Source organism: Typopeltis vanoorti, chromosome 9, assembly GCF_054136105.1.
Source record: "Typopeltis vanoorti isolate ZY-2024b chromosome 9, IOZ_Tvanoo_1.0, whole genome shotgun sequence".
NCBI lineage: Eukaryota > Metazoa > Arthropoda > Arachnida > Uropygi > Thelyphonidae > Typopeltis > Typopeltis vanoorti.
In genome coordinates, this window is record NC_143557.1 from 46,479,554 (window position 1) to 46,495,946 (window position 16,393).

Genomic DNA, 16,393 nt, shown 5'->3' on the forward strand with positions numbered 1-16,393 from the left:
AAACTCTTGAGAAACAAGTGTACCTTAATGGAGAAAGAATTGAGGAAGTCAGCAAGTTTGAGTACCTGGGATCCATTATAAATGTGAAGAATTGCTGTTCAGAAGACATCAGAAAAAGGTTAGGAAATGCTAAAACAACAGTGAGAGACCTATCTAAAATCTGGAAGGATGGATCTATCTCCATGGAAACAAAGTTTAGGATTTTGGATGCAGTTGTTTTTCCCAACAGCAACTTATGTGAGACTTGGAACCTAAAGAAGTCAGATAAGAAATGGATATCTGCTTTTGAGATGTGGTGTTACAGAAGGCTGTTGAGGATATCATATACTGAAAGGCGTACAAATGAATGGGTGTTGAAAAGATCAGCAGAACTTTAAGGCTTCTTAAGGATATTGACAGAAGAAAGTTAAAATATTTTGGACACAGAGAAAGGATGAAATAGGGACTTCTCAGAACAGTAATAGAAGGTAAAGTTCCTGGAAAAAGAGGCAGGGGTAGACCATCAATGAGCTAGATGGATGGCGTGTGTGGAGTGACTAATCTTCAGAGAGCTGAGTCCACCAGAAAAGCAAACAACAGGACTACATGGCGAGGCCTGGTGTGGCACATCAATGAGCACTGGAGTGACCATACGGATCTGTAGATGCCCAGTGAAGTGAAGAAGAAGAAGCAAACAATGAAACTGAGCATATTGTAGCATGTACTCATACTTTTAGAGTTCATTAACAGTTTGCTGATTTCAAAGGATTATTATCCTAATGAAAAACAAAACAAGAAACAAACCTTGGCACCAGATTTCTTTTTATAAGAATTTTAAATTATCTGAAATTCATCATGCAACAAACTATATCAATAAACAGCACACAAGTTTAATAATAATTTCATAATGTACATTAGGGCAAAGAATACTTCTCTAAAGAATATCTAAAACACATTATCTTAGAAATGTTTGTCAGGGGAAGAACATACTGTACATGATTAACATGATCTGTTATTGTTTATTACAAATGCATTGTAAAGGAAATATCTTACTATGATCACCTCTTACCAAGTGAAATCTGAGGTTTCATATCCATGAATGGAATTTCAAAAATAAGATGATTTTTGGAACAATAATCCCAAGCAACTGCATTTTCAGCTGCAAGTTTTTCAGAATTTTTCAAAAGAGAAGCATTATTCTGTCCACCAAGTGTTCCTAAAAGCTTCAAAATTCTGATCTGTACTTTAATAAGATCTCTTTCTTCACTCTGAAAAAAAAAAAGTGTAAATTTCATTTATAAATGCGATTATTTTAATGATTGATGTCATAAAAGAACATCATTTATTGGAAGTAAAATTATTTCATTCTTTAACTACCAACTAATAAAATTACCAGGCCTTTTAATTACATGTTATTATTATTACTATTAATACCCTAAGACAACATGGAGTCAAAGACTCATCTAGGAGGTCCTTTTGTCATACACACAGCTCATCATACCATGCCTTTACACACTCAAATTCTATGCACGCACCGACCTCTCATAGGCAAGGCATTCCAATCATTCACAAATCTGCAATGTAAACAACCTTCTTCTCACATCTCTACTCATATCCTCCTTATAAAGCTTCTAGGGATGATCTCTGGTTCTCCCTCTGATCTCTCATTGTTTTCTGTAAAACATCTTCAACACCAATCCTATAACAACCTCTTACTACCTTGTAGGTCTCTATCATATCACCCCTCTTCCTCCTATCCACTAGACTCTGTAAATTGCATCTTCTCAACCTTCCCTCATATTCAACATTCCAGAGTTCAGAAACTATCTTAGTCAGTGAACCCTTTTGAAAACCAAGTGACCAAATCTGTACACAGTAGTCCACGTGTGGACTAATCAGAGCCTTATACAATGGAACAAGAATCACCCTACAGAATTTGTTGTGTTGTCCTCACAATTTTAGATCCTTATCCACTATCACCCCAAGATCTCTTATTTCCTCCACCTCCAACAATATATTCCCACCAAGCATAAATTCTATATCCCAAGTTTGCCAGTTAACCACTTGGTTGGCCGAGTGGCTAGCTTATCCGTTCTCCAGCCAAAAGGTTGCAGGTTTGAATCCAGCCATGGACATGGATGTTTGTGATTGTCTGTGGAAATACTAGTGCTGATGATGGTGGGCAGTAGATGGCATTGGTGTAGTTGCAGTTAGTTGAGTTGGTTAATTGAGTGGTGGAAACGGAGAGTTGTGGAGTGGGTGCCCTCCCTTGACGAGTCTTAGGCCTCCCTAGAGGTGTCACATAATGATAATTAATAATAATCTTTATTTGCCAAATAATAAAACCATACATATTGCAATATTGAAGTGGCATCCCCATTCATGTGCCCATTCACTCAACCTATTCAAGTTTTCATGTAAGGCCACAACATCTTCTTTACTCTTCATCCAAACTTTGCATCACCTGCAAACAACTGGATATCCACATCTAAATCTTCCTCAATATCATTAACAAATAAGGTTAAACAGGAATGGTCCTAAAATAGACCCTTGAAGCACACCACTAGTGACTTTCCTCTTCTGGGATATTACTCCCCCATACACAACTTGCTGATGCCTATCAGATAGCCAGTCTCCCCAATGCACTAATCTAATATCCAACCCCATCTGCTCTAGTTTAACTATTAACTTATCATGTGACAATCTATCAAAAGCCTTTGCAAAATCTAAGTATACTACTGTGTATCCCTCTCCTCTGTCCAATGAAGCCATCACCTTCTTGTAATAAGTAAGTAGATTTAAACGTGTGGACGGACTTATGTGTTCGTCGAACATATTGTTTATTATTTTAACGGTATAATAGAACACCGAAACTAAGTAAATAATTAATTTATTAACTTGATGCTGATATTTCGCTGGTATTATAACCAGCATCTTCAGAGCACAAAAACACTGTTTGTCACAATACGTGAGACTAAAACAACATGGTGTACTTAAACAAAATTGTAGCAGCAACACAAAGACTAGAGTCCTGATTTGGGCGCCCACTATCTGAAAAAAAAAAAAAAAAAAAAAAAAAAAAAAAAAAAAAAAAAAAAAAAACGCTATCATATATTACTAGAGTCCTAGAAAAGTGCTAGTTCAAACAGGAAGAACTGTGAATATCCGCATCAGCGAACATAAACGATACGTCCGGAATTATCATTATGGGAAGTCGGGCCTAGCAGACCATGCTCTGGATACCCCTGCACACAGGATCAACTGGAAAAACACAAAAGTACTACACAGAAACCCATATAAATCAGAGAGATTGTTCTTAGAGGCGACAGAAGCCCTAAAACACACTCCAAATCTCAACAAATATGGCTGTATTAACTTGCCGAAGATCTGGGAGACAGTCATATTAAGAAAAACTAGCACTTTTCTAGGACTCTAGTAATATATGATAGCGTTTTTTTTTTTTTTTTTTTCAGATAGAGGACGCCAAAATCAGGACTCTAGTCTTTGTGTTGCTGCTACAATTTTGTTTAAGTACACCATGTTGTTTTAGTCTCGCATATTGTGACAAACAGTGTTTTTGTGCTCTGAAGATGCTGGTTATAATACCAGCGAAATATCAGCATCAAGTTAATAAATTAATTATTTACTTAGTTTCTGTGTTCTATTATACCGTTAAAATAATAAACAATATGTTCGACAAACACATAAGTCTGTCCACACGTTTAAGGATTCTTCACGGAGACGATATCGTACGCAAGACACGACGATATGGTAAGTGGAAGTTGAAATTGGCGCGGCAACTAAACAGGTTAGCCTTCTTAAAGAGGTGCTGAGACACCAAATTAATACCGAACTGTTTTAAAATCAAAAACAAGTTCCACTCGGCCAAAGCCCAACGCATCTATAAACAAGCGAGTGTAGCACTTTTACGCGAACAAATTAACACCACTCGCCGGGAATTAGCACAAGCAAATACAACCATCAGCGCATTACGAGAATCACTGCATAATATTCTAAATACGGAACTTTGGCAGATCTTAGAGAACATCACCGACGCAACGGCAAAAAAAGAATTCGACAGAGTCAAAAATCGGCACCAAAAGAAGTTCGAAAATCTACAACAACGGAACACCATACAACGACCGCAATTACAACAAGACCTCGTCGTCGTGAATCTATCGTCACTCACCTTAAGCAAAGAAGCCACGACTGCTTTAAGTCGAGGGCACAACTTTGCCATAACTCCCAAGCAAGTTCCAAAAGCCGAAATAATGGCGTCCATCGAACGAGGAATTTACGACCTGCCTCCAACAATAGCTAACAACATACGTTTAGATGTGGCCAACATCCTAATCAAGTCCAAGCCTCCCAAAAATAATATCCCACATAAGGAATTCATTGCTATAAAAGAGCTACACAACAACAGCCAGATTACCATAACAAAAGCAGACAAAGGAAATGCAACCGTGGTGATGGACACAACTGAATATGAAAACAAAATGCACACACTATTACAAGATCAGTCAACATACAAAATTATAGATCGCAATCCCACCAACACACAAAAGAATAAGGCATGAAAATTATTAAAAAAAGTCACTTCCTGGCCCAAAGACACAGTTAACAAACTCAAACCCTTCCATGTTAAAACACCGAGGATCTATGGATCACCAAAAATTCACAAACCAGGCACACCCCTACACCCAATTGTGGACAGTATAAATAGTCCCACATACAAACTGGCTAGACATTTAGCAAAGCTACTAGCCACTCTCACTAACAATTCTCCCTCCTTTGTCAAAAATTCAGCACACCTAAAAAGCATCTTACAACACCTCACCCTAAAAAGCTCAGACTTAATAGTAAGCTTTGACATCACTTCACTATTCACAAATGTACCACTAATAGAAACCCTCAATCTACTGAAGTCACACTTCCCCCTGATATATTTGAACTATTCAAATTCACAATACATGCAGGATATTTCACATGGAAAGGGAAAATATACAAACAAATTGATGGGACAGCCATGGGCTCCCCCTTTTCCCCCCCAGCCAACTTTTACATAGAACACCTGGAAAAACAAGCAATCGATACAGCCACTCTCAAACCAACGCTTTGGCTACGCTATGTTGATGATGTGCTTGCTATTTGGCCACATGGCCCTGAGACATTGAAAACATTCTTAGCACATTTAAATAGCCAACATCCAAAAATCCACTTTACTATGGAACTGGAAGCCAACAACTGTCTGCCCTTCCTGGATACACTCATCACACGTCTCCCAGATGGTTCCTTATCATTTTCAGTTTTCAGAAAACCCACACATACAGGCAGATACTTACACAAACAATCACACCATCATCCTTCTCAACAATATGGCATATTAAAAATGCTAACCCACAGAGCGAGAGCAATCTGTTCAAATGACAAGGCTCTTACTGCTGAACTGACTCACTTACGCCACACCTTCTTGGCCAACGGCTACAATCCACAAAAAATAAACAAAATACTAAACACTCCTAAGAAACCCCTCCCACCATCCACCACAGAGAACTACAACAAAACAGTCATCATCCCTTACATTAAAGGCACATCCGAAAAGATCTCAAGAATTCTCAATAAACATAAACTACGCACTACATTCAGACCATGTAGCAAATTAGCCACCCTCATCCGCTCACCCAAGGACAGCATTCCTCCTTTATCACATCCAGGAGTCTACCAAGTACCCTGCTCATGCAATCAAGCCTACCACGGTCAAACAGGAAGAACTGTGAATATCCGCATCAGCGAACATAAACGATACGTCCGGAATTATCATTATGGGAAGTCGGGCCTAGCAGACCATGCTCTGGATACCCCTGCACACAGGATCAACTGGAAAAACACAAAAGTACTACACAGAAACCCATATAAATCAAAGAGATTGTTCTTAGAGGCGACAGAAGCCCTAAAACACACTCCAAATCTCAACAAATATGGCTGTATTAACTTGCCGAAGATCTGGGAGACAGTTATATTAAGAAAAAACTAGCACTTTTCTAGGACTCTAGTAATATATGATAGCGTTGTTGTTTTTTTTTCAGATAGAGGGCGCCAAAATCAGGACTCTAGTCTTTGTGTTTTTGTTTAAGTAATCTAATTAAAATCTGCTACAATTTTGTTTAAGTAATCCATGTTGTTTTAGTCTCGCATATTGTGACAAACAGTGTTTTTGTGCTCTGAAGATGATGGTTATAATACCAGCGAAATATCAGCATCAAGTTAATAAATTAATTAATTACTTAGTTTCTGTGTTCTATTATACCGTTAAAATAATAAACAATATGTTCGACAAACACATAAGTCTGTCCACACGTTTAAGGATTCTTCACGGAGACGATATCGTACGCAAGACACGACGATATGGTAAGTGGAAGTTGAAATTGGCGCGGCAACTAAACAGGTTAGCCTTCTTAAAGAGGTGCTTAGACACCAAATTAATACCGAACTGTTTTAAAATCAAAAACAAGTTCCACTCGGCCAAAGCCCAACGCATCTATAAACAAGCGAGTGTAGCACTTTTACGCGAACAAATTAACACCACTCGCCGGGAATTAGCACAAGCAAATACAACCATCAGCGCATTACGAGAATCACTGCATAATATTCTAAATACGGAACTTTGGCAGATCTTAGAGAACATCACCGACGCAACGGCAAAAAAAGAATTCGACAGAGTCAAAAATCGGCACCAAAAGAAGTTCGAAAATCTACAACAACGGAACACCATACAACGACCGCAATTACAACAAGACCTCGTCGTCGTGAATCTATCGTCACTCACCTTAAGCAAAGAAGCCACGACTGCTTTAAGTCGAGGGCACAACTTTGCCATAACTCCCAAGCAAGTTCCAAAAGCCGAAATAATGGCGTCCATCGAACGAGGAATTTACGACCTGCCTCCAACAATAGCTAACAACATACGTTTAGATGTGGCCAACATCCTAATCAAGTCCAAGCCTCCCAAAAATAATATCCCACATAAGGAATTCATTGCTATAAAAGAGCTACACAACAACAGCCAGATTACCATAACAAAAGCAGACAAAGGAAATGCAACCGTGGTGATGGACACAACTGAATATGAAAACAAAATGCACACACTATTACAAGATCAGTCAACATACAAAATTATAGATCGCAATCCCACCAACACACAAAAGAATAAGGCATGAAAATTATTAAAAAAAGTCACTTCCTGGCCCAAAGACACAGTTAACAAACTCAAACCCTTCCATGTTAAAACACCGAGGATCTATGGATCACCAAAAATTCACAAACCAGGCACACCCCTACACCCAATTGTGGACAGTATAAATAGTCCCACATACAAACTGGCTAGACATTTAGCAAAGCTACTAGCCACTCTCACTAACAATTCTCCCTCCTTTGTCAAAAATTCAGCACACCTAAAAAGCATCTTACAACACCTCACCCTAAAAAGCTCAGACTTAATAGTAAGCTTTGACATCACTTCACTATTCACAAATGTACCACTAATAGAAACCCTCAATCTACTGAAGTCACACTTCCCCCTGATATATTTGAACTATTCAAATTCACAATACATGCAGGATATTTCACATGGAAAGGGAAAATATACAAACAAATTGATGGGACAGCCATGGGCTCCCCCTTTTCCCCCCCAGCCAACTTTTACATAGAACACCTGGAAAAACAAGCAATCGATACAGCCACTCTCAAACCAACGCTTTGGCTACGCTATGTTGATGATGTGCTTGCTATTTGGCCACATGGCCCTGAGACATTGAAAACATTCTTAGCACATTTAAATAGCCAACATCCAAAAATCCACTTTACTATGGAACTGGAAGCCAACAACTGTCTGCCCTTCCTGGATACACTCATCACACGTCTCCCAGATGGTTCCTTATCATTTTCAGTTTTCAGAAAACCCACACATACAGGCAGATACTTACACAAACAATCACACCATCATCCTTCTCAACAATATGGCATATTAAAAATGCTAACCCACAGAGCGAGAGCAATCTGTTCAAATGACAAGGCTCTTACTGCTGAACTGACTCACTTACGCCACACCTTCTTGGCCAACGGCTACAATCCACAAAAAATAAACAAAATACTAAACACTCCTAAGAAACCCCTCCCACCATCCACCACAGAGAACTACAACAAAACAGTCATCATCCCTTACATTAAAGGCACATCCGAAAAGATCTCAAGAATTCTCAATAAACATAAACTACGCACTACATTCAGACCATGTAGCAAATTAGCCACCCTCATCCGCTCACCCAAGGACAGCATTCCTCCTTTATCACATCCAGGAGTCTACCAAGTACCCTGCTCATGCAATCAAGCCTACCACGGTCAAACAGGAAGAACTGTGAATATCCGCATCAGCGAACATAAACGATACGTCCGGAATTATCATTATGGGAAGTCGGGCCTAGCAGACCATGCTCTGGATACCCCTGCACACAGGATCAACTGGAAAAACACAAAAGTACTACACAGAAACCCATATAAATCAAAGAGATTGTTCTTAGAGGCGACAGAAGCCCTAAAACACACTCCAAATCTCAACAAATATGGCTGTATTAACTTGCCGAAGATCTGGGAGACAGTTATATTAAGAAAAAACTAGCACTTTTCTAGGACTCTAGTAATATATGATAGCGTTGTTGTTTTTTTTTCAGATAGAGGGCGCCAAAATCAGGACTCTAGTCTTTGTGTTTTTGTTTAAGTAATCTAATTAAAATCTGCTACAATTTTGTTTAAGTAATCCATGTTGTTTTAGTCTCGCATATTGTGACAAACAGTGTTTTTGTGCTCTGAAGATGATGGTTATAATACCAGCGAAATATCAGCATCAAGTTAATAAATTAATTATTTACTTAGTTTCTGTGTTCTATTATACCGTTAAAATAATAAACAATAAGTAAGTAGATTACTAAAACCTGACCTCCCTTTAGCAAATCCATGCTGTCCATCAAAGAAAACACCACTATTGTCAACTGAATTCTGAATCCTGGTTCTCACCGGCCTCTCCAACACCTTAACCACAACAAAAATTGGTTAAGTGCCGCAAAGTAAGCAGCAGTGCCATAAACTTATGTATTAGGCCAAGAGGCCGGTCAGTCCTTATCAAGGGGAGTGCTAACCTTCTCTCCTTTCATGCAGGTTATGAATTTTACTCTTTTTCATGAATTGCATATGATATAGATGGATTCATGAGAATACCATGAATACACATGGTAAATTAATAGCATATTTTTACCATGAATACACATGGTAAAAATATACTATTAATTTCTTATTTGTTCATTTCAAAATATTGATAAGTTCATTCTATGAACAAATAGTGATTCTCAACTGTGCATACAATTACCATGCCTTATCATTAAACTGCATGGAATACATGGCAATATACTCAAATATTTCATGAATTTTTAATGATGTGCATTGTTTATTAGTTAAATAAAATTTTATTTTATTCTAAATAGAAAACAAAATTTACTAGCATGAATAAATGATTATGCTTAACCTCTAAACTCAAACGAAGACTTCTATAAATCTTATAAACACTAACTTTTACTAAGTCAAAAACAATTTTTAAGATGAATATTGAATTGAATCTTTAAAAAATATATTAAATAATGGAGACCTTTAAATTAGTTTAAGAACAATACTTTCGACAGTCAAAGTACTCAAAACAATTCTTAATGTTGCTGGCGATTTCCAAAGTCTTAGCTTTGGAAATTTGGAGTTAGAGTTTACTGAGTGTAATATCATGCAATTACCATGATGAAACTATATGTAATTTGAACTAATGGATGAAGATAAGGTTAAGGTGGGAATTTGAAGAACTGGTAAAATTTAAAGTTCTACATTATCAAACTGTAGATTCATCACCAAGTATTGTTACTTTTGTTTAAAAAATAATAGCCCAACAATCCTGGATGAACCTGTGTATATTTTGGATAAATCAAGTTGGAATTAAATGGGTGAGTAAGGATATAAAACGAGAGCTGCAAAAAAAATAAAACATTATGGAGAAATATAAAGAAAAAAAGCGATCAGCATACTCATGAACAGTGCACAGTATAAGCAAGAAGGGCGACTAGCATGGTAAGGAAGGCCAAATCAAACCATGAGAGAGAATTAGCTAAACAGGCCAAAGTAAATGCAGATGAATTTTTTCATTATGTAGCAAGTAAGAGGAAAACGACTATGGTAAAATGACTTTAAACAATGCTCATCCAAAAGAAATAGTTGAGTTGCTGAGTGATCATTTTGCAAAGGTGTATCATCCAGATGGTGATTTTACAGTACTGATGTTACAGAGATGCATATAAACATTTAAGTAGATGAACAAGAGTTGCTCAGCATATTACAAAATATGAATGTGAATATAGCAGTGGACTGGATAACATACCAGCCCGTGTACTATGTGAATGTGCAAGAGAACTGGCATTGCCTCTGGTGAAGCTGTTAAATCTGTCTTGGCTCTGGTAGGGTTCCAAAGGAGTGGAAAGAGGGTAAGTACCATTGTATAAAGTGGCTCCATGACAGAGGTAGCAAACTACAGACCAATTAATATCAGAAGTGGTTGATTTGGAAAAGTGAATGGATAGGGATGCGAAACTCTATAACAGGCAGCATGGCTTTATAAAGGGTAGTTCCTGTCTTAGTAACTTATTCACATTTTATAATAAAGTAGAACTGGATAGAGTTAATGGCTACACCATGATACTGCTCGACTTTGCCAAGGCATTTGACAGAATACCACATGGAAAACTATTACAAAAACTGGAGCAAATGGGAATGGATATGAGGCTAGTAGCATGAATAAGGGGAGGGTGAAGGGCAGATACCAGAGAGTAGTATATGGTGGAGTGGAGTCTAGGAGAATGATGGTGGTGACCAGTCAGGGTTCGGTACTAGGGCCACTACTCTTTAATTTGTATATCAATGACATAGGGAAAGATTCGAGAGGGAATATTCCATTGTTTGCTGATGATGCAAAACTGGGAAGAGCAATAGTTGATAAAGGTGATGTAGATATCCTGCAGGATGATTTAAATAAATGCATTGTATGATGTATCATACTGATGGTATTGGTTTGCAGGAAACTGATGAGGCTAGGGATTTTAGGATAATGATGGACAAAGAGTTACAGTTCAGAGAGCATATTGCAAAAGTTGGTAAAATAGCTCAAAGAATTACTTGGATGTTGAAACACTAATAAAGAAAATCTTTACTTTTTATCTAATTGAAAAACTAGCTAACAAGTAAAGATAAGGAACTTATTATCCCCTCTTTATAAGGCTATGATTCGGCCTTATCTTGACTACTGCACAAAGATATGTAGTAATCTGGATTTCATCTGGAATACTCCCTATGAGAATAAGTTGAAGGTTTATCGATTACAAAGTTTAGTTAATAGGCGGAAAAGAGGGAACATGATTGAAACTTTGAAGATATTCAAGGGGTTTTATAAAATTGATGCAAGTGAAATTTTTCAATATATTACAAATAGAGAAATAGGGGACATCCATGGAAGTAGTGTAAGAGTATGGTTAGTAGAGGCGTGTGGACCTGATTTTTTGCATGGAGAGCAGCGAGTGAGTGAAATGGATTGCCAGAATTGGTTGCAAGTTCCCTGATGGTGAACGGATTCAATGAGAGATATAATAGGATTTGTGTGTATGATGGTTGATTTGGGTCTCCCGCAATGAGTCTCCGGACTCCATGGAGATGCCGTAAATAATAATAATAAGAGCACATGAGAGGTCCCAAGACCTATGATGGCGACATGTTAAGGCAAGAGGTTAAAGAGAAGAAAGGAATTTGTTAATGTCTTTCTTGAAGAGCTCAGGATTGTACTCACTGGGGAAAAACAGTATAGGGAAGACTCTTCTAAAGAGTGCAGGTGGAAGGAATGAAGGAGAAGGACAAAAAGTGAAACAGTCACTTCTAAACAGTGACAAGTAGGTTCAATAACTTTGGAGCTGAATTGTATGAGAGTGTTGACCACCAGCTGCTTATGTTCTTATATGAATTGAAAAATGAATAAAACTGAATAACTGAAATAAAAACTAAAAATTACTCACTTTATATAGATAAATAGTGAATTTAAAATGCTCTTTTAATTAACAGTGGTTCAAATGGAAAATTCAAAATAATGTAATCTCTAATAAATATTAAATACAATATCCAAATTACATCAATCTTCTTTGCATTTAGGTAGTAAAACTTCTAATGTTGCAGCAAATTACAGAAATAAGACTGTAAAATATTGGAAGTATAACTTTAAAATATGGATGAATTCATGAATTATATTTTTAGCCTATTAAAGTGTTTCAGAGCAGTCAAATTAATATTTAAGGTTTTAGCTAGCATAATTGCAACCAAGAGCTCAACAAATACACTCCCCCACTCACAGTGTCAAGTAGATTTTGCCAGCTGTTAAGCAGCAACAGCCTGGACAAATATATAAATAAAGATACCAAGCTATTTTAAAGCTGGTTTTACTCCATTTCCTAAGTAAGCAAACAAACAAATAAGTCAAGTTTGCACCTGCACATAGTGTGAGTCTAACTGACCCACAAGGTAGTGCAAGTCTAGGCAATTCGTGGTAAAGGTGGTATAAGCTCTGATCACTATTCTTAATATTTACCCTTAATGCAAAGTCTTGAGGAGATGTATGATGCTATGCATTAAAGGCAAGGGGGACACTACTCACACCGGTTTTTACCTTTATTGAGGTCTTATCAGTGGGAGCCAGGTTTAGAAATACCAAGGTTCAGTAATACAGAGCTTATAAGTATTTTACCAAAGCAAGTTACCAAAAGGTGCTTTGACCTTATTAAAGTTAAGTTTAATAAAGTCAAACCTTTATTTTAAGTTTAAAATAAAGGTTTAAAATAGCTTGGTATCTTTATTTATATTATTATACCCAAGGTAAAAAACTTTCTACATCTATCCCTCATCCTGAGATTTTTATTTAATAAGGTCAAAGCACCTTTTGGTAACTTGTTTTGGTAAAATACTTATAAGCTCTGTATTACTTAACCTTGGTATTTCTAAACCTGGCTCCCACTGATAAGACCTCAATAAAGGTCGAAACCAGTCTGGGTAGTGTCCCCTTGCCTTTAATGCATAGCATCATACATCTCCTCAAGGAGATGGGCTTTGCATTAAGGGTAAATATTAAGAATAGTGATCAGAGCTTATACCAGTTTTACCATGAGTTGCCTAGACTTGCACTACCTTGTGGGTCAGTTAGACTCACACTACGTGCAGGTGCAAACTTGACTTATTTGTCTGTTTGCTTACTTAGGAAATGGAGTAAAACCAAGTTTAAAATAGCTTGGTATCTTTATTTATATTATTATACCCAAGGTAAAAAACTTTAGAACGTTTATCCTGGTTTATCAAATAAAGGTGAGTCAACCAGTCTCAAATGGAGGTGGAAGAGTTTTATTCTACTGAAAATGAGTTCTTCATCTAGCATATAGGGGCAAACCAGCCAGGAGAACATACACAATTTACATACAAAGCATGCTTATGCTTCGTATGTAAATCACCACATTACTGAATTCCAATAATTTCAATAAAAATAACAGATCCTATACAAAAAATAGGGTTAGGGGCAAAACTTAAGTGATATACTAAATAATAATAGTAACAACAAACCTGATAAATATGCTATGATAGTTTTTGAACATCTTAAATTCCTAATAAATAAATAAATCTCTAAATGGAGCCACTTCTACAGGATTTGGAACTTTTTCTTTAGTCTTCACATACAACTAATCCTTTTCTTTAATTGAGAGAATGCTTGTTCCCAATCACTTCTTTTGTTTGATTTTCAATCCACACACTCAACAGTCTTTCCATCTCTTCTATTTTTTATGCCTTGTTTTAATTGGCTTTGAAGTACCAGCAATTATTCCTGCTAAACAAGTTTCTTTTATTTTTTAGCACTGTCTCAGATGGTGTGCAATGTGAATTTCTTTAGGCTTACTGTTCTCAGATATCACACATTCTTTTGTTTTCTTTTAAAATGTTTTATTATTTAAATCTTATACATAAAATTTAATCCTTCCTTTTTTTCATTCACTATTTCAATTATAATCAGGAGACATTCATTTTTGGGATTCTGTATTATTATTATTATTACAGGCTGGAATGGGTGCCCTACCATCAAGGGAAGGCACCTATTCCACAACTCTCCATCTCCACCAAATACAGTGAACTGTAATTACCATTATAATCTACATGACACCATCTACTGCTCACCGCTACCATTACCATTTTGCAATGGCTGGACAACAACACTTATATTTTCACAGACAATCACAAACATGGGATTCAAACCTGCAGCCTTTTGGCTGGAGAGCAAATACACTAACAACTTGGCTAACTAGGCCGGCAAAGGACTTTTATCCCTAATTTAAGAAATTAAGGACATGTAATTAAGATGGCTGTACATGAGTAGTAGTTAACTCTTCTTGGTATCTCTGTAAATTTTTTAAATAATTAAAATTTAATCTATGAACATACTAAATTTTTGATCTAAAGTATGTTAGCTAAAGTATGGTGATCTAAAGCATGTTAGCTAATTCTTATTACAATATGACATCTCCCACCTTAACAAAATCACGTTATTTGTAATATGCTGAAGTGGATTAATTAATGAATTAGGTTAATTTGGATTAATGTGCTAAAACATAATATAAATGGTGCTAAAGGCTCTGTAATCTATCATTAACGTCACCAAAACTGTAAAGAAATCCTAACAAGAGGTATACATAATACTGGAAAACAGGAGACTTTTTTTTTTAAATCTGACCCATGCAAACATCAAAACCTATAACATGCGTTAATACTATATATATAGGCAAGAAGGAAGAAGAAGAAATCTGTGTTTTTTTCAACGGCTGTCTTTAAGTCTTTAAGAAAGACAGAGTGAGAGAGATTTTTCCTAAAGAACAAAATTAGACAGAATGAAAAAGGTGGGGTTTTGTTAAATTACGGCCAAACCAACTAAGAATATAAGGATTGCAACTGCTAATTGCACGTATTTCTTCTGGACAGTTTGCTGTTTTGCAGGATGACAAACCCTGTCATCCTCCATATGAAATAAGTCAACTCGCCATCAGTTAAAAAAAGTACATATAAAGTTTCTTCAAATTCTAAATGAGATTCAACAATTTTTTTTCTAATCAACATCGGTTTGGGAAGTCTAGCTGGATTGCAAATATATGTTTACCAGCAAACCAATGCATGTTTGGCAGCAATTTGTGTTCTTACAGTCTTGAAAGAAAGTGGAGAAATGATAATTAGCCAAATCAGCAGAAAATTGTCCACGAAAATATCTAAAGAGACATAATGCAGAAACAGAACATCTGATGACGTGCAATATACAGCCTCAATGCAAACTCTTAAGCAATTTTTTATTTATACTAGTGTACGTCCACAGATGCGAGACCCATCGACACTTCTGTAAGTGTCAGAAGAAGGAGAATCCAATATGATAACAGGGTAATCAATCAGTCTTGTGGGATGAGTTGTTTATTATTGCATGTCAGAAAATTAACTTTTCTTTTATGAACATTGTATTTTTGAAGTGGTAACTATTTTGCTTGTATAACAGTTGGAAAATTTTATGTATAAAGCACATGATTTCACGTGATTCCAATTTTTACATCCTTTATTTCTTTCTCCCCTTCAGCATGAATTGACTATTTTTGGCAGTCTGCCAGACCCGGTTCTATGAAGTGTAGGCATACTATAGATGTATTTCTTCTACGTGTTTCAATGTCTATATTACTAACAGCATCATCGGGAAGGAACTTAACATAAATAAAAACACGGCAAAAAATTAAACATTTTCCAACAGCAGTTAATATCTATAGTTGAAAAGACTGCAATGATAGTCTAATCAAGAGTATCATTAGGCATGTTACATGCAGTCTCTCCATTGTTGTGTTATCTCTGTATGTGACTGCTGGCATAGGACAGGTTTGTTGAATTTTACACATGTTAATTAATGATTTCCAGATGTTGTGAAGAATCATTCCTTGATTTCTATTTGGTGTGCCTTTTGAGCAAATAACTTTGGAGGACTCCTAGAACAACCTGTTGAAGTAATTTTCTTCTAAGAATGGCATGGAGAATGCCTGCCAATTTACCACCTGATGTTGTTTGAGGATATTAACTATGGGTCCACTTTTTTCTTTTCATTTGTTTTCAACATCACCCATGTTCTTTGCTGAGAATTTCGAAACCTCTCCCAGTCTGATATATCTTTCTATGACAGCAAGGAATCTTGTATACACCCGTGTGTTTATAAAATGGAACTTTTGTTGTTAAG

At 36.5% G+C, this 16,393-nt stretch overlaps 1 protein-coding gene and 1 non-coding gene across 2 annotated transcripts in view; both read right to left on the bottom strand.

The window, feature by feature from the left end:
• The window catches only part of LOC150103014 (DNA-dependent protein kinase catalytic subunit-like), a 168,098-nt gene that overhangs the window by 50,673 nt on the left and 101,032 nt on the right, over positions 1–16,393 (bottom strand). Inside the window, exon 10 of the mRNA XM_090398050.1 lies at positions 1,049–1,247. Within this exon, the coding sequence (XP_090254176.1) occupies positions 1,049–1,247 (199 nt within the window). The remainder of the gene's footprint in view (positions 1–1,048; positions 1,248–16,393) is intronic.
• On the bottom strand, positions 9,076–9,195 carry LOC150103015 (U6atac minor spliceosomal RNA). The gene has a single exon (XR_016548892.1). It is a non-coding gene; the product is annotated as a U6atac minor spliceosomal RNA (small nuclear RNA).